We start from the raw sequence: 26,450 nt of genomic DNA, 5'->3' as shown, positions 1-26,450 counted from the left end.
GTTGGATTGTGCTTTTCAACCTAGTCCATTTCTATAACTTGAACGTAATTTGTTGGTGGGCTACGTAACATTTACTTCTATTAATGATAGATGTCCTTTTGTACTAGCAACCGTTATTGTTAAGACGGTTTCCCTTGCCAACTGAGCGATGCCAAACTTTTAGAGCAGGCACATCTTTACAGACACGTTGTTTGACATGTTAATAGACAGACTCTGTGTAATGCCAAGGGACAGAACATTACCTCAAATTATATGGTCATTAATACACAAAAGTAAACATGTATTGCTGTGGGAAAGAGAGGATGTCTGTTTTTGTCAGTTGCCCAATCTCTGCTGCCACTTCCATAGAAGTCAGATAAAATATACTTTTTGGATGTGACTTTGCAGTTTGAGAACGTTTCTTTGCATCATAATCACTGCCTCTGGACATGAAGGTGACTGAATTTAAATTGTGACACAGCCAAATCTACCTGTGAGTGAAGGTTTCAGTGAATACACAGTTGTATTTTGCATTAACTTATTATAGCATTGCACTTACATCCAAGAAAACATCTTACTCAAAAATACTTTGAACAGTACTTCCTCACATTTTTTATGTTTTATGTGTCACTCATATCTTTATAGCTTTGACCCTCTTAAAATAAGTCACATACACTGGGCAATGAGTTTAAAGCTTAAGTTGTTGTGTTAATTTTATTTATCTTGTAGAGGAATATCTTGATTTGATGGGATTGTCAACATTTGTATGGCTGGGGCACTTAACGTGACACCTATTATGAAGTTAAGTGCATTTTGATCCTCATTTGAGCTAGTGCCCATTGAGCTTCACCAGAAGTCAAACAAAAGATGACATACTCAAGCACTTTATGGGAACTGCTGTCATTTCTTTTTGCTGAGAAGTATATTCACCCAAAACGGAAAAACATTTTTCCACTTACCACCCTTTGGTGGTATCTAGCCATATACGGGTTTTGAGACATCTGTCTCTGAAACCTCTGTTGCCAGCCCAAAACAGTGGATGTAACTGGACATGTGGCAACACCTGAAAACCTGGTAGGTTTAGACTGAAACTGTCTGCATAGCTAGATACCATTGGTAGTTATAGTTTTTTTTATGACTTTGGTGAACTCTTTTTGATTATGTAACCCAGGGATTCCCCCTGGAAATGGTTTAGACAAGGTGGTTGACCATGATCTTGATGCATCTCATCTGGTGATCCACTTAGCAGCTGATGACCTCTAAACAATAACCACACTCATTAAATACATAGAATTTGCTGATTGTGGCTCACCTCAGCTAGAAAGCACTAAAAATAACACAGCATCATCAAGAGGTATGTTGGGGCTTGGTTGCCAGTATCAATTGATAGATGTTTTGAGATCACTCGGCTGAGTGTAATATTTTTCTAAAAACATCTTTATTTAGTTATTACCCTTCCATTTGTCCTAATATGGTTCCTTCTTTTGTGTGTGTGTGTGTGTGTGTGTGTGTGTGTGTGTGTGTGTGTGTGTGTGGGGGTATTGATTTATGAAATAAGCCACAATTCTCGAATGCATCAGTGTTTACAGTTGCCTTTACACAGACTGAATACAACAACTTCCCCTGAATAAATTCCAAGAGAATATATAAATAAAGTAATGGTTCAAATAAGGAAGTATCTGAACAAAGGATCATTTTGAATCTGAACAAACATTTGGCTCCAAGTTTGTCTAGCTGACAGTTTGGTTCATTTGTGATATGGGAACAGTTTAGTTAGCGCTTAAACATACAGTTGTCAGGTATAATACTAAGTAATTGTGCCTGGAGACAATTGGTGTAACAGGGCTGACAAGGCGTTCTAGAGAGCACAAAGTCTGCTTATAATCCATAACACTGTGACATTGCTGGCTTGAGTTATGTGCACTCACAGTACATCGGTGGCTTTGCAGTTTGGACTGTAAAGAGTTAAATGAGAGTGAGGAGATATCTCCCCCTTATCCAAAAGGGTAATGGGGGCAAAGATAATCCTTTGCTCAGTGTGGTGCCCCAGGGAGACTATTTCACTGCTAGTTCAATTTCTGCTCATATTATGAAACACAACATAGTTATGAAACTGGAAAGGGGAGAGGTCTTGCTCATTTTATTGTCTGTAAAAAGATAAATCCTCACAGTGAATTCTTGTGAGAAGAAAAAGCATGTTGCATCATCACGAATTATAAAAGATTTCCATAAAAATTCAATCTCTGCCCTTCAAAGTCATAAATGTCATAAATTGTCACCTTTCTTTGTCACTGTCGGAGAGGTGGTTCACTGTTATTGTAATTAAAAATCCAGCAATCAAATATGAGTATTTTGTAGTGCTTATATATATGTTTTTTTTTTAAAGGAACAAGAGTAAAATTAAGAGGAATTTACTAGACCAGCCCTGTAAAATAAACAGTTGTTTTTATTGTACAAAACATATAACCATTTTTTATTGTTTCTTAGCAGTTATGAGCAAGTAATGAAAATATCATATAGACCAGTCATAAAAACACAAACTACAAGAATGTTGCTCAAGCTGCATTGCTGCAACATTTGCTTCCCTCGAATATACCACTCCTGCTCTATACTGCCAGATACAACTGCTTTTCTACTTGTGTAATGTGATGTCCCTTAGAGTACAAATGGCATGACGCTGTTTACCACTGACAGATACTAGCTTTCTGGTACAGAACACCAGAAAAGTGGTTTGTGCAATTATGTAAAACATTGGGGAAATGTTTTGTTTATGCTTTGCCTGTTATTTTATGTGGGGAATGTAACCTGTTCATGTGCGTTCTTGATTGTGACTGCTACCCTGTGAAGATAACTAGCTAGACAGTTGATTGTGCCTCTGTAACGCTTCTTTTTCCCATCCCAAATCGAGTTTAAGTGCTTCACACCATACCATACTGTGCTGACAGCAAGCTCCAAAAACCAAATGGCTATGTTTAGTTATTAGAAATGGTTCAGGTTTAGACAAGCTTGTTATGAACCATACACAGCCTGTAGGCAAGAGCTCTCTGAGAAGACAAGTTGTGGTGTAAGAAAGCCTCCTTACCTTAATTGATGCTTGCTTGATTTTTACTTGAGCTTGGTCAGCCAACATGCATGTATCAACATCCTGGTTCGACCTGCTGAATGACAGATGATAAGAACTGACTAGAGTCAACAATGTTTGGCCACCTACAGCCAAACACAACCTGTCTGTTTGATGTTTCAGGGCCATAAGATATTTTGCTTTTCATGTAGCTTTTGTTGAAATATCAACCTGGATTTCAGATGATTAGTAGGTTGGATTTGACAATAAATCACAAGTCACCATCTTCCCTAGCTGTGTAATTTCAGCTTTAATCTGTATCAAAGGCGAGTTTTTGTGATTTGGGTAAATCCAGTCATGGTTCTATTCAGATTTAAGTGTTTTACAAGTGAGCACTTCACGCTGTATATTGAACTGAAATTTTATCTTTACTGTAATAACAGCACATGAAACAATGAGTATAGGGAAGTGACACAAGTTTGGTATGTTGCGGTGCACTTTATGAACCCTTAAGTTGACATGCAGACCCAAAGAGGGAAATATGAGGCAGTCACCGTGAAACTGCCTTCCAGGCGCATTCCCTCCCAGTATCCCTCTCACTGAATGAGTAACAGCAGCTGTCTAGCATTTCTTGCTCACCAGTGGACTGCACCTGGTAGGTTTCGTGTGTGGAGAATGTTATGCTTGACTCAGTGTGGTAGAATATTATGATCAAGCACAGCTGGTCTGTTGCACTGCCTCAAATTACTCGCAATCAAAGTGCCATTGAACTGGACAGAGTGCCACCTCAGTTAGTGGCTGCATTGGGGCTGAAGTTATACTATTTTTTGGGATTACCAAATGGAAAAATCCTGATTGTGAGATGTTTGAGAAACCCATGCAGAGGCTTCAAGCCTATAGCCTTGTGATTTTTTCCTCCTCTTTAATACCCTCCCACTTTGAAATTTAGGATGCCGTTGTAAGGATGTAGTCGTCAAAGGGTATGTGTGCCTGCTGGCCTAGGAGTTAGTTAGGTCACTGATTCTGTCTCACTCTGTAGAGCTCAAAAAAGCTGTGGGATGTATCTGTTGCTAACACAAAATCAGTGAATTCTCACACTATCTGTGAGAGCTAGCTATTTTTACCCAGCAGTTTTTCCGTATAACAAGGTCAAATCAGAGTCACACTTTTCACTTTTACTAATTGCTACACTTTTCTGCATAAAACAATCAAATTACAAATCCCTTACGTGAAGTGACAATTAGCCCAAGACCACAACAGACCAGCATATTTACAACCAATTAATAATTCTGTGTTTTCCCGCCTGAAATTATCCTCGGTAAGTAGACCTTACTCCCAAGGTGTGCACATCAGTTCTGCTGTAACTAGCACCACCAATTCGAATCTCAGCAAACTGATCTAATAGCCACTCCTCAGGTAATTTTTATTTTGTGTTAACTGTGCATTACATACCCTTTTAAAGATTGAATTGCTTTACCAATTACCAGCATTGCTTGTTTGTGCACGTTAATGGCAGTATAACTTAGAGGAAAAGAAGTTGAGATATTAGGATGTTGAAATAGCGGAGGGCCTATGGACGTTCTTCCATGAGCCTTCTTTAAGCTCTGATTTGATTTTAGTTCTGAAAGCACTTGGATTAAAGAAATGAAACCAACATTTCTCATTTGTTTCATTTTTGTTGAGATTTTGTTGCACATTGTCATCATCTAACAAACAGCTGCTGCTCTTAAACATTTGAAGATTATTGTTTCCCTTATAGGAAGTGTATGATATGTTATGATTGTCTGTAACTTCTGTAAACATTCATATTTTTGGCATTGTGGTTTTCAACAATATTTAGACTATTCCTTTGCCTTCTGAGTGGATGAATCGCCAGACCTGTTTCAGAAAACGTAATTCTTTGATAAAGAGACTACTGATAATATTGATACCTGATGCTATGGCAACGATGATTACAAAAAGTGATGTTAGTTATTTTCTCGTTCTCTCTTCTTTTATTGGACTTGTCAGATAGTCTTTCATAAATACTGTTCAGATGTTGCTCATATTAAACAAAATTCCTCTCTGAAATGTCATACAAACAGGCTAGTTTTAGAACACCTACATTATTCCAGTCACTCAATTTGACATTGTGTAATGTCTTTCCACTCTGAAACTGAAGCATAGAACAAATGGATAATAAAGATATAACAACAATAATAATAATAAGTTGAAAAAAAAGAAAGAAAAAAAAAAAGAGAGAGAGTGATGCAATCTTAAACCCTAATTTCAATCTAAATTTTTGACTCTTTCAGCAGCCAAACACACTCATGGTGTTTTTTCTACATTGGAAATCAAATATTGTTATGTTGTTATATATTGTTTGTCCCAACACTGTTCCAGTTCATCCTAAACCAGCTCCATGGGGTTTAAGTCCATTGACTGTCCTGGTCTTCCCCTATGTGAAGCCAGCGCCTGGTTCTTTCTTCTAATGTTTTGGGTCATTATCTTGCTGTAGGATGAACCCCTGACCAAACAGAATGGTGAGAAAAAGGCAAGCAACAAAAGAAGACTGATATCAATATACAGTACTGCTTCCTGCAGCACAGCATTGTCCTAAGACTGCATCAGAGGGTGTAGTATCAAAGTTCGTTTCAATTTCTTAATCCCTGGTAAAGGCCTCATATATTTCCATTTTTGGGGGATTTTTAAACCTTGGGTAGTTTACCACTTACCTTTTGTACTTGACCTGCTGCAATTTCAATAGAAACAGGAAAAATAGGGATAGGTAGTGTAAATTCTTTAGGCTACATATGTGTCAATTGAAAATTAAAATTTGCATTCAAAATTGCCAGAAGAAAGCAACATACATTTTGTAGATTGCATTACCTGTCTGTCTAAACAGTAATCTAAACAAAAACAGTTCAGTGCCCTCATATTGTTTTAACATTAGATGTTTCTAGTGTTCTGAGTACGTGATAGAATGTCTTTGTGAAGCCTAGAGATAGTCGGTCATTGCCTCTGCCATCATTTTCATGTTTATTGATGTGCTTAAGTGGAATTAACCTGAACTGTCACATAACTTAATTGACTTATATTGCTTATGTTATCAAAGGTATTATACAACATGTCCAAATAGTGATAGTTGGATATTCTTTTTTCCTATTTTTTCCTTTTAACGTGTGTGAATGAATTTTTCAGTTATTCAGTGTCTTTGGAGATCCTCTCTAACCGCTCCTTTTAAATACATGAACACGCGCTCAAACATGGCCTTCTAAGCCACTTAATTTATTTTTTGCTTCATTGGTAATACCAAGGAAATCACTGCGTAGTATAATAAAAGTTCACCTAACTAATCAATCATCGAAATAATTACTTGTGTCCCTTCATTGTATGGAATTGGAAGCTCAAAAGACTATTTTTTAAGAGCCTCTTATAATAGTCTTTTGATTGTTTTTTTTGTATGCAATTAGGCATTAATTAAATTCAAACTTTAAACATTTATTATTCATAAGGCTTTTTATTTAGGTTTCCCTGGCTATGAAATGGAGTTGCTATTACAATCAGTCACCCTTATTTAAACATACTAAAAGAGAGGCAGACAGCGGATTAGCAGAGATTAGAAATGGCTCTGTGGTAAGTGATTCACTTGACTCCGTTACGCAACACAGATGACAGCATGTTATAGGACATTACTGTTGTTTGTGTTTAGGCTACAGCTGGGGGTAGTGTTATATTTATATCTCCGATTGGCATCTTTGGCTAATCAGGAATTTGTGTGAGAGCATAGTTTGTTTTTCACCTTGTAGAGAGCATAGTGAGGGAGGCGAAGAGGACACACCTTGGGGTTGATGATCTTACACTGTAAATATGAGTGATGTAAGAGTGAGAGGTATGAAGTGTAATTACAGGTTATAGTGTGGTTGTGTGGAAGGATTGAACTCCTGCCTTGACGTGCACTGGATCCATGACTGTGCAGTTTGGAACAAAATCAGTCCTGTGAACACATCAAAACATTGAGCTGCTGGTGTGATGTGTTGTCTGTGTTTTGTGTTTACGTTTTTCTGCCACCGAACCGTTCTCTGTCCATAATTTAAAACCTTGTGTATCAAATTTAGGTGAGATGTTTTGTTTGACATGTTGTTTGTGTAAATAACGCAGGCATGTATGGTCATTAGTGTTTGGCAGTGCGCTCAGATGCATGCACTCTGACACTGTATACACACACACACACACACACACACACACACACACACACACACACACACACACACACTTTCTTGAACCCCCTCATGCATAAATGGAAGCTGTGTGAGGTTGCCGTCATGAGGGGCAAACACAGGCACTCGGGTTGCATGCTGCCATACAGAAGAACATTTCAAAGCTCTTGAATAATTAAGTAGCAGTGAGGAGGAAGTAGGTCAGCCCAACAGACAAGTGTACTCCTCAGTTTTATTTCCTGCTCCTCAGGATGGAGAGCTGAATGTCAGGTGGGCTTAAAGAGCAGAGCCAACAGAGAATAAAGAGGGATTCGTAAGTTGAGACCTCATACATCAGAGCGATGCTGTCACATTGTGTCCTGAGCGGAGGAGTGTTTGGTGTAATGCCATCCAAGGGGTTTCTGCAGAGAGTAATTTTGTGCATCAGTAATTAACAAATAATCATTTGTAGCAATCGTTTACACTTCACCAGTGATCGATTAGTCGTCAATCGTAAATCCTCGGTTATTTTGGGGGGTAATTAATTTAGGGTATTTTCAGGCTGATATGAATCCACTTGTAGAAGAAATTGTTTTGATTCAAGCTGGCAACCAGGCAGAGCTGTTAATAATTGTTATTTAACGCTTTTGATTCAGTGCCTCAAGTTGAGTTGAGTTTTACTGTGACACCAAGGTAATGCTTTTTGACACTTTGTTGAGTCTACATGGATTTTTTTTTTTTTTTTTTTTTTCTTTTTTACAAAAAACATTTTAATAAAATACACCAAACGTCTTTAGTGTCTAGTGTCTGAGTAGTAGGGCTAGATTAAAAAACGATTTTCCGGTTAATAGTAATTTTTAATTGAATGACCCACTATTGATTCTTGCAGTTGTACCTTTCCTCCGTAAACTTCACTTGTTGTAAGTGGTTTAGTTAAGAAACTTAAAAATGCACAAAAAGGTTATTTTAAGTTAAAAAGTAACATAGATGAAGGCTGTAACCTGCTTTGAGTCACAACAGTCCCCAACTGTGACGTGAATAATTATAGTCTATGTGGCTCCGCCGCAGTTTACTGGACTGTCTCGACTCAGGGTGGTTAGCTGACGCTGGCGAGGTCGTAGTGAAGCTAGAGATAGAATCTTCAAGAGAAGACTGAAAAAAGACTCTGCACACTGATCTGAGCTCTGTTTTTATTTGTTGAGGCGATCTTTGGCAACGAGGTGTCAGGCCGCAGAAGTCAACTTTACAGTGTGTTGATTCTACTTTACTTCACCAGCAAACAGCTGCCTGCAGATATCAGGCTCGTGTTGCCACTGCAAACAGTACATATGAATTAGTGAGCAGACCTTCAGTTTCTGCCCTTCCTGTGGTCAGAGCGATCATTGAAGTGGATGTCTGTACATAGTTGATGCAGCTGCTATTGACGGTCTATGTGTAGATGTATTTCCTTTTTACAATATGCTGTATGAATACTGCAGATGACACCTATAGGTTTTTTAATGCACATGTAGACATATTGATGGGTCATGACTTTTAGTTTTACAACTTCCAAATTAAACAAATCGTTTTTCTAACTAGGAAATTAGTTTAAAATTTTGCCTATCATGCACACAATTTCAATGCAGAAAAGTCCCTGGGATAGATTCTGAGAAGCACGTTGCGCAACATTTTTCTCTGACGTAACTTAATCTTCAAGAATTGAATCAAATCGATTCTACAGCTCTACTGATAAGTAACAGTCATAAAAACAGTTTTGCGTTAAAAGGAGTAAAATTTCATTTGACACAATTTCTTGCCCTGGCCTCTTGGAATGACATTGGAAAGCAAATCAAAGCAAAGCAAACCTGTTAATATGAGCTGCAACCTACAGTTGGGTTGACCAGATTGTTTTGTCTCTTTCTGTAAGGTCTCGTCTTCAGGTGTTTTTTCGGTTGCAAATACATACAGCTGATGTATGTACACGTGTATACAATTTATAATCTTTGTGGTGTTTTCAAGTGCAAATTATAACAACACATGGGGCAACACAAAGCATTTCATCAGTTGGCATATGTTGGTGTAGTGTGACATGTGGGGTGGGGTTACATTCGCAGTAGCAACCTGGTGCTGAATAATTATTGCTGCTGCTGCAATGTCACAAAGTTGCAATTACTCGACTCTGCATAGGGCTTTTAATTTGAAGCTGGAGACACATGGCAACACCTGACCAAGGTGAGAGGTAGAGAAAGAAGAGAAAAATGAGAATCCTTTATAGTTGAACTGGCCATTGGGCATACTGGGACCAGACCAGTGGACTGTTAAAAATCCATAAAGTTTTAACTGGCCTAGTCAGTCTCTTGACTTGCCCTCTCTCTTTATTATAAGACACACAGTCCACTCTATATATATATTGGGCTATGTATGTTTTAATAGAGAATTTAAATCACAACCTTTCATCAAATGTTTACTCAGCCGTCTAAACAAATGCACAAATACTGAACTGCTCAGTACTCTCCCTTTGTAATTTAACTGGTTTTGTATCTGGGTGTATCCCAAAGGAATCATTCATAGGTAGGAACCTGTTCTTGAGGTCGGGAGTCAGCGTTCCCTCTGAGATTACTTAAATTTTTACTGGTGAACTCTTTTTGAATTTACCCAAACAACTTTTGATTGTTGTAATTAATCGATCAGAGTAATTATGTAAAATGTGTATCGATGGTGTCGGCGTGTGTCCGTGAACAGAGGGAGCAGCTTTCAGATCCTGCAGTGTGTTCTGGTGGAGTGCCTTCGCCTCCATGGATACAGGGAGTTGGAGTTGGCTGAGGCAGTGTGTGAAGGCCTCAGTTCTATGCCGGCCAGCAGGGAGGGGGAGGGTAGAGCCTTATGTAATTTCACACAGTGTCGCTGAGGCGGCTGGCAGCAGGGGAACAGGCAGGAAATCCAATAGCTTCTCTACTGTCCAGCCTGGATACAGCTGGACGACCACATCTGGAGGTACAAGCCAGCCAATCACTGTCTCTGTTCATCTCTCTTCCGCCTCTGTCTCGTCTGTCATGTCAGATAAGCACTTTTCCAGACTATTGTCAAGGTGATACTAATGATATAAGCTGTTGAAAAACTAATATAAGCCATTTGATTGTTTCCGCCCAAAATGTAATTATTTAAATCTGACATAATTTGATCATGAGTAAATATTTTTCTTTTTTTTGGTCTTAGAGGTATTCATTTTAACAAAAATATGATGATACAAAATTCAAACTTGACTAGAATTGTCATTTTGTATATTTTTGTCACAATAGAAACCAGATGAATACGTTTCTTTCTTTGATACACCCTACCTGCTATTATCAGAAATATATTCTTAGCCTCCACCTAATTACAAAAAAAGTCCTCCGCAATTACAGAGCAGCTACCCACACTACTTCCTGTTTGACTTGTTTTGATGCCTTTGTCCATCACCTGTGATGTGAAAATATCCTATTTTTGCAAATAAAAAGAAGTGATTTTAAATCCAAGTTATAAAATCACAAGCATTCAGGTTATGGTAGAAAAACAATGCTGCCTCATGTGGCAAAAAAATTCAACTTTTACCGCAACGCATCATTACACGCATTGCCTGGGGGGTTACTTTTTAATGTGAATACTGTATTTCTGCTGGTTACCTCAGGACTGTTGCAGCGAAAGTTAAAACCATTGCCGCTATGATAACTTTCCAGAGTTGTGAAATCCTGTCTGAGTATTACAAATCACTGTGCTTTGTTTTGGCAAATAATAAGCTTTTAAACACATAAATCTGCTGCTCCAACTGGACTTCCTGGATCATATTTCATTGTGTCACCAGTATTTGGGCTTTTGTTGGTGCAAACGTGTCCTTCCTGTCATGAAACCGAGAACATGTCAAATCTGTTAATGATGGCTGAATCTTCATCATCAATCATTTTACAGTAACAAAGTGAACCAAACTAACAAAAGAAATTTTTTGTTCTGTATTTTAATTTTAATTTTGAGGTGTGTATTTGCCTTTTCAGACCGAGGTCTCACTGGTGGATTCTGAACCGGATTTCTTTCAGTGCTAGTGTGCTTTTGAAGCTAAATTAATTTTTTATTTATTTTTTTTGTGTGAAAATAATAGTCATGACATTCAAAGTGGCTTTGGACAGATTTGTTGATGACAAGTATATTTACTGTCCACTGCCGATTGAAGTTATAGTTTAAATGGTGATTCATGTCTGACAGTGTCAAAGTTAAAAATAATCTCTATTAAGGTTTTATGTGCTACATTTGAACATTGTTTACATCTCAATGCTATACTTCCATTTTCAGTTTCATAATCACCTGTATTTTTTTTAAATTGTCATTAATATGCTAGTGTTGTTTAGTCAGATTCAAAATGAAAGGTGTGACAGGCTGTGGTTAAAGGACATGATTGCACCTCTTCCCGTCAGACAAATTATAGTTGTGTCAAAGTTGACTGGGTGTTCACACATTTCTCACAGCGTCTTCAGTTGCTGACTTTGTGTTGTGACCGCAGAGTTCCTGTATGAAAGTTGAGTAGAGGTAAGGCAGAATCAGCTTTGGGTGTTGGGCTGTTCTTTCACTGTTTGGTACTAATAGTAATGCTCTAGCCACCTGCCTGCCAGGAGCTGCAATATATATCAAGCCGGCACACAGGCAATAATTATTTCACCTGCTGCCTTTTATAGCTTCTCTCTGCTACCTAATATTTGATTTTGCTTCCCCGTTAGTAACTCATTCTCTTTCCTGGCTTTGTGTCCAGCAAAGGTTGGAGGAACTTGATAGTTTGGATACAAAGATTTTTGCGAATTCCTCGGAAAGCATTAAATTATTTTTGACTGGCAAAGATGAATAAGATGAGGTTTGTGACATTGCAGGGTGTTTTTAGCATACTTACAAAATTACAGGCATATAGGTGTCATCCTGTCTGCTGTGTTTGAAATTAACCAACAGTAAATATCATACATTATGACCTCTTCCCTATGTTGATCTGTTGTCTTCCTGTTTTTTAATGTTAGTGGGACAGTGTCTACCAGCTGATGAGGCATTCTGCCTTGTCAGCATGGTCTTGGATATTACTGCTTGGCAGCATAAAGGGCGTTGCACAAGGGGTTGGCAGATCTGAGTGTTTTTCCTGCTGTTGTCCAACGGTTAATTTAAAGGTGCCTGCAGGCACCTTCTCATTTTTTTATTGGCTGTTGCAATGCGACTTCCTCCTCTTTTACTTTGCTATGTTTCATTTAGTTAAGCTCTTGCTATGTGGTTGTTAACACACAGAGACCAAGAGGAATGTACCATTGTACCACCTAAATATAAAGAGTTTAAAGACTTTATAGAGTTTCTGTTGCACTGAAAGTCAAGAAAAACATTATTCAGCCTCTTAAGAGAAATGTAAATCAGAAACAGGCTTTGCATGGTGCCCTGGGTAATGGCAGTGTTAAAGAGAACGCCACAGATAGTTTTGATAAAACAAAAAATGGGTGAGGTCACTTGGAAAATGCTTAAGTGTTTCCACAGTGTCTGTCTCAAAGAACTGTACTTACCACGTAGATTAAACTTGTTTCTGCACCCTGACCTTATAAAACCTCTTGGGGCCCCAATACTGAAGCATCAATGGATTAATTGCAAGAGCTTTGTTTCCATGTTAAATTTGGGTGAAGGGGGAGGGAGGCAAAGGGTGGGAGTAGAGGAATCAGCAACTGCAGATAAGGGTTGAAATCAATGCAGAAGTTCTTCAAGGTTTACCTGATTGTTTACCTGATTTACCTTTACCTGACCTCCTTGCACTGCACCTTATTGAACAGATTTATTACTTAGTACTTACACCAATGTCTCCTACTGCACTGAAGCTTTAGTGTTGTCCCTCACTTATAAGTCGCTTTGGATAAAAGCATCTGCCAAATGAGTAAATGTAATGTAAATATATGCTCTGGTTGTGATGGCTACTATGTGTTGGCTCCAAAAAAAGCCTGAATAAACATTGGTGGAAAAGACCACTGGTTCCTCTCTAAAATTATGAAGTCAGAACTTTATTTGTACAAGATATTAGGGTATGAACAGCAAGTGACTTTTTGTGTGCGCTTTAAAATGTGACCTGGACCACCCATGTTGCAAGTAAAGATATGAAAATGATTTGGAAAGCAAGTGTTTGCATGCACGTATAGTGTTTGTGAGCGGTGCAGTATTGCGGTTGAGGGTGAGTGAGCGAAAGGGTAAGCGAGCGAGAGCCTCCTTGTCCAGGGCCCTTCGGTAATGAGGCTCTAGGGAGATAAATCCTTATGAGACCTGACAGGGTGCCACATTCCTAGGCTGAGAGTCCTAGCAGCCCCCCTCCCCTCAGCACAACTCTCTAGGGCACTGCTTTATAGACTTCTGATGTTGTTCCCAGACCAAGCCATATGCCCATTACAGTACACTCACCTGCCTTTTCACAACAGCTCCATGCCTTTGAATGGAGCCATCATCTCTTTTGGCTGTCATAGTAATTACAGAAGTCCTTGCGTGACAGCTGAATACTCTGTGTTTCTTTTTGTGTAAAAATACTTGCAAAATATTTTTATGGGCATATAATTAACAGTACAGTGCTGCTGTAGTGATGGGTCGATCACACTCCATTCTATCAAGGTCCAAGCCGTGTGATCAAGGCTCTTATCAAAAAATATGTTACACGCTTTTTGAATCTGCTTTTTGGAGCCGGACTGTCAAGCTACCAAGTCAGACCAGGCAGAGATTTGATTAACTGTTAATGTCAGTAGAATTTAACTGTTGTTTGAAGTCAGCCTCCTGCTCTCCTTGGCAGGCTGGAAGCCGTCTGTGTGCTCTGTGCTAGTATTTCCACAGCCATTCCTAAAATGGAGAGGGAGGGTGGGGGGTAAGAGGATGAAATTTTGGCTCGCACCGCTGAAGGCTGAGGCCCACTCTACTCTGTGGAGAAGACGAAAGCAAAAGAGAGGGGAGAAGGAAAGCACGCTAGAGTGAGAGAGAGTGAGGTGACTGAGTTCATTCGCAGTGTTGGCAGTGAGCCATCGACTTGCCTGTGGGTGTCTGTAGCAGTGCCAGTGCATGTGTTTAGCCTCTCGTCTGGAAGGCCCCATTCGCCTCAGAGTTTATGTCAAAGCTCTCTCATTGTGTTGGGCCTCTCATCTTGATTCAGGTTTTTTGTCCTCTGCAGATCTTGTGACTGCCTTCAGACTTGTTTTCCTCCTTCTCAGGGGAATCTCTCTGGGCTGGACGGTCATCAAAGAGAGGCGTCTGAGGAGGATGGCTTATCTCACCCTCTCTTTGTCTCGCTGGCCTCTTTTTCTGCCCTTTTGTTGAGCATATTTGTATCCTATGTCAATATCGTGAGTTTTTCCTCATCTAGTATTTCACCAGCATTGAGACCTACTCAAGGACTGCAGCACTTGCCTTTATGTGGTGTGTTTATCCAGGTTTGTGTGACCAAAAAGATGAGTTTCTTGAAAATATTTGAATCCACAGTGTAGACTACTTGACTCAAAGTCAAAGTGTCTAGTTGGTGTGAGACTTTTCAGCACTGTTTTCCTATCTTGCAGCCTCCCTGAGCCTATGTTTACAGAGCTCCTCTGTTCCTTAAAACCAGAGCCATGCTCAGCCTTTCGTAACAGAGCCCTTTGCGTAACTGAAATCAAGTGACACTTTGTGTTTGTAGCAGTCGAGCAGGAAGGAAGAGTAGAAAGTACCCCTCTTTGTGCAGCAAAAAAAAAGAGTCAAATCCAGAGTCAGACAATGGAGACTGGCACACTGGCACTCTACCATAAGTTCTACTGTGCCAATGTGGTGTTGTCTGGTCTCAGGTTCTGTAAACATAGTATATAAAGTGCTTGTTTATTACTGGTTTCAGTGGTCCCTCCTCAGACCCTTGTCTTTCAAAGGACCACCAGAGGAACTATGGACACCAATGGTAATAGCTGACCTGTCTAGTGAGCAAATGTTACAGTTTATAGACCATCATTGGCTGTGTGTTTGACCTAGTGTTATTTTTTGAGTTTTCATTTGAAATTTTTACATTTAAGTGAAAAACTATATTGAAAACTTCATTGTATTTTCCTTTCAATAGCACTGTTAATTGTGTCTCCCAGTATTTGTCGTCAGTTGTCTTGCTTCCACAAAGAAGTATGCATGTTATTAATTATGGACAACAAGGTGTATAGGCATGTGAAAAGACTGACATTTATGTTAATGTAGCGATAGAGATAGCATATTTACTAAACAAAAAGTAAAGGAGTGCTACCTAATGCCAATAAAGTCCACTGTTGTGGAGCTACAAGCAGACAGCTGTACCCCTGAAGGCCAGTTCATGGTTTCCGCTTGCCCTTGGACAGATGCGGACTGTGGATGTGGACACGCTTCTATCCGTGCTTTAATTGCAGCTATGTGTATGCAGACATGTTCCACACGTGCACACTAGAAATGTGATGGTGACCTCCTGACACCAATTATTAACGCTGCTTTTGTTTGTTGTATTTGACTGAACAACACTAAAAAAGATGAGCTTAATAAGAATGCGGCCAAGAATGGGAAATAAACGATACAGACATGCAAGAAACCAGCGTCCACGTTACTCATCTGGTGCATTCGTGGCTGCCATGGTCGCGCCGTGGACAATATGTGTGGACTCAAATTGGTGCTGCACACTGGCATCTGCAGAGGGTCCATGAGGAACCTTGTGTACTTGGGCAGATGATGAACTTTACATCATGTGAATCCATGTGGACCCATCTGGATCCCTGTGGACACAGAAAACATGAATTGGTCTTGACAGGTCCAGGCTGTTAACAAATCATGCTAATGTAGACAGAGAGATGGCATCATGAATCAAAGGCCATTAAACAGCTTATTCATTTAGCACAATATATCCTATATAGCATCTAGGCCAGATCTTTTGTGTTTTCATCAAAATGAAGGAAGCACCTAAATTAAATTAATCTCATTTGGGTTGTAACAAGATCAAAATAGGAAACTAACTCTCAGGGGATATCCTAGTAATAATTCATTAATTAAATAAATAACTATTTTTAAAGACAGTTTTAATATTTATTTCAAAATTTCTTGTTATGCTTTTAAACTATTAATGGTTACTGTTGAAAACAAGCACACGATTAACTTCAGTGACAATCTCATTCATTGGTGTCTAGAAATAAAATGCTCCAGGAGTTTGGCCCAGTGCTGGTGGCTTTTCCATTCAGTTAATAAAATTGCAGCGCACCCAGAGCACTTTGCTGTCTTGTCAAGATTTCGATCAGTGCCATGTTGAGAGCCCGTATTTCAGCCACCGTGCCGCTTGTTGTGTGCCTCACTCAGTGCTGAAACATGAGCTATGAGGGAGAGGCATCATTAGTCACTGGCTCATAGAAATGGCAGGAGTCCTAATTTCTCTGTTGGCAGGAGTCACAGGGACACATATCACAAGTATTAGTCTAGCTACTACTACTATCACAGGCTTTTTGGAGTGCCTGAACAGAGAGCAGTAAGCGGCTGGACAGAGCTGAATGTTGCCTGGACCTTGAAAATCCACAAATTCATTCAATATCGATAATTAATACAACATACAACTAATTTGAAGTTCAGTAGGTCTATCCAGTTTAGGACTGAATCCTAAATGAATCAAATTAGAGGTCTGTTATGGTTCTAAATTGTCAGTTATATTTGAATCAATAACTTGATATTCTCCACAGCCCACATGGTGTAACATTTACACCTCAACAAGGCAACAGCAACAATGTTTTTAAACATACAATATGTAATTCCTGCCGCTTGGCGTCTCTTAATTAAAACAACAATGGACGGAGTGTGACATCATGAAGTAGCGTGGAATCATGGGAGTTGGTGTCCTTACCAATATTGCCGTCAGTGCAGTCGGCTACTACTGGTTAGGATTCCTTAAGTGCTAATCGTTCTGGAGGTTTTTACTGGGAGCCAAATTTTACGCAGAGGTCTCCTGTAATCCAAAACAAAAGGAACAGGTGATCAAAGCCGATAAAATCACTGAATAAAGCAGTTAAAATATATGGTTAGAAATGACCAAGATCTAAAAGGCGTGACTCCTGCGCCAAGAGGATATGTCGTCGTTGACAGGTGACCAAATGAAATGGAGTGTTACCTTGAATAAAATGGCAGATTTTTCAACATTTGAATGAAAAATTTGAGGTAATGTAAGTACACAACTAAACAAAATATATAACATGGGCCTTGTCTTTTTTAGATGTGGAGAAGTTGCATGTTTTACCTTTTTAAATAAATGCACAAATAATCAACATGTTGTGCAACACATATTGGCTGTTGCACACTGGGCCTGGCATTTGTATTTTACTTTTATGTGCCACATAATAATAATAATTAAAAAAAATGTATAGATTAGATAAATGTGAGACATAAAGTGACAGCCACTGGGCTTGTCTGAATTAAAGACAGGAGTCACAGAGTGACAGCTGCTGGGTTTTGAAGTTTTCGAGCTTGGGTGCTGGTGCTAACAGACTTTCTGTGTACTCGGTGAGATGGTACCATTTCAAATGGTGGAAAAGGTTTGTTGTGTTGCATCAGCATGGGTTGCCTGCAAATTTTGCAATAAATATCGCTTTGCTGTTTATCTAACTTCAGAAATCCCAACCATGTCTAAATCACAGATGTATGACATTTCTTTGCCCAATTTCCCCAATTTTCTTTTTTTAAAGTTATTCCTTTGGGCAGTTTTTGTGTTTATTCATATAGGGACAGTGAGAGAGTGAAAGGAAAGTTGGGGAGAGAGAGGGGAGGACATGCAGCAAAGGCCAATGGGTCAGACTCGAACCCATGGCTGCTGCGGTAAGGACTGAGCGTAAGTGGTACGCGCTCTACCAGTTGAGCTCTTTGCTGCAATTTTGTCATCTTGTGCCGATGTCTGTCCTCATCTACAAGGAGTGTGTCATATAACACATTGTTGGAAATGTCAAAATAAGAGACTATGAGAAGAGTCACTCTGGTTTGCATAACGTCATCTGAAATTAAAATCTAGTGCCTGACTCTCCAGGCCTACATCTCTATCTGTCATTGAGTTATTTATGTTGCCTCTAAAGCCCCATTAAACTCAGAGTATTTTTGGTTTACCAGCTAGCTGCTTGACTTGGCTGGTCTCTGTCTGTGAGTCCTCAGTGTGAGCACAGTGGGCCATTCAGTAAGCAGTGAAGGAGGGGTTGAGTCTAGCAGGTGCAGGGACTCTCACTTCTTTACTAGGAGCACTGGAGGGGGGAGCAGCTGTGGTAGGGAGGTGATGACATTCTGATATCCGGAGCAGACAGACGCGCACTTTCATCTCTAAGTACTCTGGAAGTGCTAGCCAGAAAACATCAAATTGTTTCCGAGCAACAGTTGCGTGTTCTGTACAATGTTTTATGTATTGTTCTGTGCAGGTACAAAGGTGTTCAAGGCAATTCATCTGAGGTTCCTCAACTACAAAAATGTCTCATGGTTTGTTTTCTCTCTCTCTCTCTCTACAGGTTTCAGGCTAAGAGAAACAACCAATAATGAACAGCATCTGCTCTGCAGCCACACCCACTTCCTGCCTGTAGAGGAAGCGGCTGTGCCAGCATGTCCTCTCATCCCCAGTCTGTGCCCCCGGGCCGGAGGACTGGACTGGACACACGGCACCTGTCAAACCCTGTCTCTCTACCACTGCAGATGCAGCGGCAGCACACGGTAAGGGGCCCGACACACAATGCGTTTAATGGACCACCTGTAGTGCCTCAACATTTTAGAGATTTTACTGTAGTTGTAGCTCGGGCTTTGCGTGCTTGGTGGGTATTTAGTAAACAGGGTATTACTCTGAACAACTGGAGAGGGTCTGACCCCAGAGGCCCCCACTGGTGTTTTTCCAACAGAAACATTCCCAGGTTACATTGTTTTGCACACAGAACCCTCATTAGATGTTTGAGTTGAAAGTTCATGTTGTCACCATGGAGTCACATTAAGGCTTCCCCATTATTTCCACCCACATCTCCTAATTATCAAGATTATTTTCCTCTACATATTACAGACAAAGCTGTCTGCTTCAAAGAAGAGGCCTCTAGGTGATACAGAAGTTCAATCTCTGACCTCCAGTGTTTACAAGGCTTTTTTTGTTCTGGTATGGCGGGAGAATCCAAAGCTTACCCCCCAGGATCCCCACAGCTGCACATGTAGTTAATCCTACTGCTCTCTCTTGTCATCACATTCAGGAGGAGATGAGGGTTGATGGGCTGTGTCCCGCAATCCTTGATTGGCAGAGGCGCAAGTTTACAGTAGCTGTATGGGTTACTCCACTTGTGTGAAAGACAAATGAGAGAAATGAGAGCAGGAGAGAAAAGGACTGGATATTACAGAGGGAACAAGGCAGGGAATGGAGGGAAAAATATAAAAAATATTATATATAAAAGATTATAAGCTATAAGAGAAGGGATCAATGCTTAAAACTTTTTGTTGTTTGTGTTCTAGGAAGTGGGACTGGTCGACTACCACTCTCATGCCAGGGACTACAGTTCCCACTTGGCCCAGCCCCATCGCCGTCGGCCTTCCTTGCTTTCAGAGTTTCAGCCTGGGAATGAGAGGTAGGTTTACCACACTCAAATATAAATTCTATTCTCATAAGCAATATATTGCTTTTTCTTTTTTGATGGCACCATGTTTAGAATCCCTGCGCATTTCATTACCTGCTGTAGTGGGTGATGTTTGTTTTTTAATCATTCATTTGTACAGTATTTGCACTGCAAATAAAGCATGAGGGTGTGTAAATGAAAAAATGTTGCAGGAAAATACCTGCAGGAAAATATGCAAGACTAATATAATCGCTGTAGCTTTATCTGAAAATTATAAATGATTTTTTTATATATCGCATTCACCATCCTCCTCTGCTGTGGTTTGTAGCTGACATTTTGTTTTCTTACATTTTCTCAGACCTTGATGCATGTTGTGGAATTCACCGTTTGTCACGATAACATGAAAGTGGTAGTGTTGCCCCTTTAATGTGTTTGTCCTTGAGTCTTGAGGACTGCGGGACAAAGCATGCTCATGGAAGCTTCATGCAGGCTGCATTTTTATGCAGTATTATTCTACTAAAGCCTCTGCCTGTTAACCCTCCCCCAGTGTAATCCTTATGTAATTGGCATCCGCAAGCCGCTCCTCTGTAATGTTGTGTTAAATGGCTCTGCAGGCAATGGAGCTTGCAGAGTTTTGCCATCCTCAATAGACCAACAGTAAGTCATGCAAAGCATTGTATGAATAGTGCTTTCTCTCTGGAGACTCAGGTCTTGTACCTACCAAAGTTGTTTATTATTTATATAGCCATGCTTTTTTGAGGATGAGCCTTGATGAGTACTTATGAATAATTTATGTGCCTGCCATGAATTGTGCATGATGCACAGGATAAGTCACAAGAACATATATATTTTTTCTTCATTTGATTGTCATGGCAGATTTTCATGCATACGCGAAAAACATGCAAGGAATAGAAAAAATTAAATATTCAAGAGGTTGACTTCACTAAAAATCAGCTGGCAGATATCTGTTACATGAACAGTATGCCGGGGGTGGAGTGGGGGCTCTCTTTCAAGATATGTCAAATAATTTGGGTGTCTGGAATGCAATGGCGTCACAACAGCAGACAGCAGATGGTAGAACGACTCTGTGGCAGTGTGTGCGTGTTGTGTCAGCGTCTTTAAGTATCAATCAGATGGGATTATGGTGTTCACTGTAAAGGCACTGTTTAATGGTTAGTGTAGCCTAGCCCGCAGTGTGGGAACACTGGGTCATGGGTTGCTACAGAAATAAACACTGCACTGTTCAACTGCTGCCCACCAGCTCCTGATTTGCTGACACCTTTCATTCAGTCACGGGTGCTTTGGCAGTCACTCAGAGTATAAATGTTGCCTGTTTCTCCAAGACAGATGCCGTGTGAAACTTCGACAGTAGAACAGTGAAGTTGTTTTTCACCAGATTAAAAAAAAACAAAAAAAAAACCCCATCATATCAAAAGGGGAGACTAGCAGTTAGCCCACGTTTCTTTGTGGAGACTGAAATTAACCGCTAGTCTTGCTGGCAGGCGTCTGTGGGTGGGGAGGCTTTCAGTTGAATATATCAGGCCTTCGGCATTCCTATGGAGGGCTTAGAATCCAGTCTAAAGCCCTCATTCTGCGTTCTCATTCAGAGTCTGAATAGTGTAATTCTGGCCTTGGCAATCCTTCAATCTATTCTCCTCTCAGATGTGTGCTTGTCTTTTCATAAGTCTCAGTAATTCAGCACGACAGGTCTCCATTTGTAGCAAGATTGGGGTTGTTCACATTCTGACAGAAAATGTAATCACAAACATGACCTTAGAAACTGGGCTTTCCTTTAAGGATGGCTTTCTCTCTTCCTCAGTATGATAGATCTATGTATCCTTCTTCTGCTCTTTAATTTTCTTGAGCTGAAAGCAAGGTGAAAATGTGCTATTCAGTTAATGCTACATATTTACCCCAATTACAGGTCAGAGCTCCACAATAGTATAATCACTGGTAAGCCACTGTGCTAGTTGTTTGTTTCTTCCCCCTCTTTACTCCAGGCAATATCTCAGTCACTCCGCCTCTTCCCATCTGTCTGAGATCACCCAGGCCTCTTGAGAAAGGGAGAGAATAAATTTTATAAGAAGCGTAACAAGACGGAGAAACCACTTAAGAGGGTTTCTTTTCTGGTCAGACCAGAGTAGAGTGCAAACAAATCTGGCGCAGTAATACAGAATGAGTCTTCACTCACCGTGATTATTCTTGTAATTTAGCTCTGAACTAAATTAATTTATCGCTTTTCTTTGCATATTTACCTACATAATTATATTACTTTGTTTTGTACAATCTTTTCACGTCTTTTTTTAATTTTTTTTTATTATTATTTCCAAGGAAAAATTGATGAGGAGTTTAGTGCATCAGTGCTGAAGTACATTCTAGGAATTGACTGCTTTCCCCAGCACTACCTCTAACCACATAATGCCTTGTGGATCCCAAAATTCAGACAAATTGATTTTTCAAAAAAATTGCTTTCAATTATTCCAGTATTCGGCGTTTAGTGGTTGTAAATATCCCTGTCCCTTGTTAATTTAGCTATTAGGATGTGATTAAATGTGATTTTTATGTGTTCAGCTATATGAACAGAGAAGTGTTTGAGCACTTCTGTTAAATTTTATTTTACTCCAACCATTGTCTTTCCTCTTTGGTGCACTTTCTCAGTTTCATTCATCCCAGCTGTGGTGCAGTTAGCCTCACTTCACTCTCTGTTAGCCGTCCCTGCACCGTGCACAGCTGTAGGGCTGCTCCTCTGGGAAGCAGCGAAGAGATTGGCAGCCGCACAAACGCCGTAGTGTTTTCACAATAATAGGCCGCTATCAGCACACATGATCTCTGTTCTTGTCGTAATGAGGCCCAAGCCAATAAGAAAGTGATGGAGCTGTTGCGGGCCGTGGTGTTGTGTTGTGTTTTGTTTTGTTGTTGCCCAGCCCCCCCTTCCCTCTCCTCCCCACACGCTCCGCCCCCCACCCATAACACATCTCTTTCTCTCATCCTCCAGACAAATCCTCCCCAGGGATCAGCTTATTCTGCACGCTCACAAGAGGGAGAGGGAGAAAGAAAGGGGGAAAGGGAGAGGGAGAACAGGGGGGTGGGTGGGCTAGAGCTTGATGATGTGATTATGTAAGTGCCAGCCCTCTATGGAGATGAGGAAGTGTGCGACTGAATGAGTGAGAAAAATGTGTTGGGGTGGGTGGGTGGGGGGACAACAAAGCCAAACACCAGCTGGGCATTAATTTTTGCCCCCCATTTTTCAAGATACTATTTTGGCAATCGCACAGATAAACACCCACAATCCATTTTTTCCCTTGACACCTCCTGACACCTTTTAACATGCAGATTTACTCTGGCATCTTACGTAAGTGACATGATAAATCTCCCCAGTGTAAACCTCTGGTCTAGTCAGAGGATGGTCTCGGACTGTCACACCACCCCACCAGCACCCTCCTAGACAGAGACAGGCTCCATGCTCTTTGGCTCACAGAGAAACCACACACTAGGCCATTGTGGGCCTGGACCAGCAATTATGGTTGTGTTTTCCCTCTCCTCTTCAGAAGCCACTTCCATTTTGACACTGGCAGCGAAGTCAGTGACATTCTGGCATCTGCCTCCAGGGCAGACTTGAGAAAACCGTTTCCTCAAAAAGAACAGAGAACCATTTACATGTGGGCTAATAAAATTTCCCAGATCCAAGTAGCTACTGCAGTTAACATTCGGAACCTGTCATTTGACTGCACACCAAGGGTCCGCTGTACTGGCGCACTGTAGCTTGTTGCTGTCTACCCCCCCACCCCCCGTGTGTTAATGAATTTGATTAATGTGATGAAAATGTGCAGAATGTGGTTTATATTAGAACCACACATATAGCGGATCATGACCAGATCACTTTACAGTATTGTGCTCCCCCCTCCTCCAGTGGTACCTGCCAGTTCTAGATTTGCGGTACTGGATGGGGGAGTGCCGTAGGTCTTCTGCGAGTCAAAACAAAGCACCTTTTCAGTTTTGTGTGTGTGTGTGTGTGTGTGTGGCCCCACACAAGGGCCGCTCTACCATACACTGTTATATTTAAAACCATTAGGTGGTAGCGCTACAGTGAGTCACCATTTCCAATTTTCTTGATTCCCTTTCTTTCCACTTTCCACTACTGAGTGACCCATTACATGCTCCCAATTTGCAGAAAAATAGTCCTCAGTGATTACTTTATGATGATTCTGTTTGAACCAAAGCAAGCCAGCTGGCTTTTGTGTGTGCCTTGAACACAACAGTAAAGATTTAGGTCAGCCTGATCTCAGGCTGTAACTGTCATTTTGTGCTTTTGTACAAATGCGTCTTTGTGTGGTTAAATGTAGCTTGTATAAATGGGATTTGATTAGACCACTGTGTTCGCACAAAATCAGCACCAAAGCTCGTCTACTGCTCACAAGATCAATATTGTCTCAGAGTTACTGATGTCCTCACATCTCAGACTGGGGTATCAGTCTGACTTGACGCAGAATTAAACTGATGATTAATTTGTCTTTTGCCCATTGATTTGATTGATCTTCACCTCTCACTTGATTTTGCTTTGGAAGCATTGTTTCTGCTATTGAGGTCTGGTCTAGTATTTCAGGCAAAAGATCACAGCAGTCAAGCTGTCAAACTTCACACATGGTCCTTATCTTCCACTAGTTTCTCCTCGGGACTAGTCTTTCCCTCCTTCAGTATCAGATTGTGCTCAACTTTCATCAGTTTCAACTGTAATTTATCAGCCTCAGCTGTACCGCAGCGTAACCGTGCTTTGAGCTGAATGCCAGTATCTACAGTAAATCCTTGCTAACGTTTGTATGTTAACAGGCCCACAGTTAGCATGCTAATATGCATGTTAACTAAGGGTATTTTAACATGCTGATATTAACATTTGCCACCTTGCTATGTTAGCGTTAAATTGTCAATAGTTCTAGAGATGTTCCAACATGAAAGAAATATTTCTGGTCAAAATCAGAGTGGTTCATCGTCTATGTCCATGAACTTCCATTCAGTCTTCCACACTGCTAATATGGCCAAAAACCTTACACAAGACACCAGCGCATGAAGAAATATACTGTTTTCTTTCATCAGCAGCTACATTAGAAACTCTCATAATTGAGCAAAGTTTGATATTACAAGCCCCATAGTATTAACGGTTGCCTGTAGCTCAATGTACAGTAAGTTTCTCAATCTCGAGTCCTGTTCTCTAATGTGCTATGTTTGTATTTTTTCTGTTGCAGAGGACAGGAGCAGCATATTCGCTATGAACACATATACCTGCCTGAGCCTAGCAGCCAGTCAGAGGTGGAGTATGCAGAGATCAAACGGCCTCGTTTAGAGATCGGACCGGAGTCTCTGATGAGGCCTTCGTCCCACCGGCAATCGCTGCCTCTGGGAGGGGCTGAGGATATGGCAAAGGTCAGTAGCCACTAAAACACACAGTACAGGATTTTGACAGTTCGGAACATATTACAGCGAGATGGTCAATGAGATGATGGCCAGGAATAACCGCCAGCATAGCAACAAAATGCCATCGTGTAGAGAGAGATAATTGATTTGTTTAAATTTATGGTGATATACCTAGCTGTCTATTGTCATAAAAATAAAAAAATATATATTTTCATATTGGTATTTTGAAAATCAGTGTTAGTGCCTCAGAGGGTTTGATAAATTCTGATTCATAACGTGGCTACTTCTGCTCAAAAATTTTACGACTGCATTCTGGAGGCATCTTGTGTTTTTTGGACTAATCCCAGCGGGCCTCCTTCAGAGCCACAGCGGATATTATTAGACATGCCGGAGATTCTGTATTGTAGGAGCTGGAGCTCTGTGAGCAGCAGTGGGAAGACTAAGGGAGTTGTGAAACAGCAATTAATAAATAATAGAGCTGACCTAGATTTCAAAAGACTGAGGAAGAAACTGTGTGAACTGCACATCAAAACGACTTGCTTGCAGTGTAGAACTGCTGATGGGGAGGTGTTCCTGACATTACACAGAGAGCTTCAAACCGCCAGGGGAGGCAGACAGCCAAGGAATGGTAAATAGATACACCAATAACAGAGGGTACAGTAAAAAAAAAAGAAGAAAAAAACAACAAAAAAAACATTGACTCTTATGCTAGCAGGCAAATATTCAGGAATGCCAGTAATTCCCTTCAGAGCAACTCGGGCTGTAAACCCATTATATAAGTCATGTCAGATGCAATCACTGCATGGAGCAAGTGCACCAAATGATAGTCGGAAAGAGGAGGAGATGGGAAGTGGAGAAGTGTAGAGAGGCACAAATAAAGGGGGGGGAAAGGAAAGGGAGGAGAAAGAGACAAAGATCAACAGGAAAAGAAGGCAAGAGTAGGCCAGTAGTAGCAGACAAAGCTGGAGCTTGCATCATGACTCACATGGACAGTGAGACAAAGAAGGACAAAAGCAACATTTTGCTTCTGTACACAATTGTGCAGTCATCTCGAGTGTGTGGTTAAAAAATGGGGAAAAGATAGAAGATCAGATTAGAAAGAGAGACTTGGAGTGTTCTCCTTTATAAGGGAGCTCTCACAAAATTTCCATTCATGCCATTCTTGCCATATATGGCTCAAAGAGTGAGCAGTGCTGTTGGAGCGATGGGATGCTTAGAAAACTACATGTGACAAAGCTGACTAAATTCCCATTCTGATGAAAA

At 40.5% G+C, this 26,450-nt stretch overlaps 1 protein-coding gene across 8 annotated transcripts in view; it reads left to right on the top strand.

Annotated features, from left to right (window-relative positions):
• ncor2 (nuclear receptor corepressor 2) overlaps nt 1-26,450 on the top strand; it is an 85,409-nt gene that overhangs the window by 1,037 nt on the left and 57,922 nt on the right. For all 8 annotated transcript variants that reach the window (XM_056376296.1, XM_056376298.1, XM_056376301.1 and 5 more), the window contains exons 2-4: nt 18,705-18,903; nt 19,678-19,790; nt 25,019-25,196. In XM_056376296.1, the coding sequence (XP_056232271.1) occupies nt 18,796-18,903; nt 19,678-19,790; nt 25,019-25,196 (399 nt within the window). In that variant the 5' untranslated portion in view covers nt 18,705-18,795. The remainder of the gene's footprint in view (nt 1-18,704; nt 18,904-19,677; nt 19,791-25,018; nt 25,197-26,450) is intronic.

Source organism: Seriola aureovittata, chromosome 5, assembly GCF_021018895.1.
Source record: "Seriola aureovittata isolate HTS-2021-v1 ecotype China chromosome 5, ASM2101889v1, whole genome shotgun sequence".
NCBI classification, from domain to species: domain Eukaryota; kingdom Metazoa; phylum Chordata; class Actinopteri; order Carangiformes; family Carangidae; genus Seriola; species Seriola aureovittata.
Note: the sequence above shows the minus strand (reverse complement) of the source record. Positions and strands in the feature narration are given on the sequence as shown.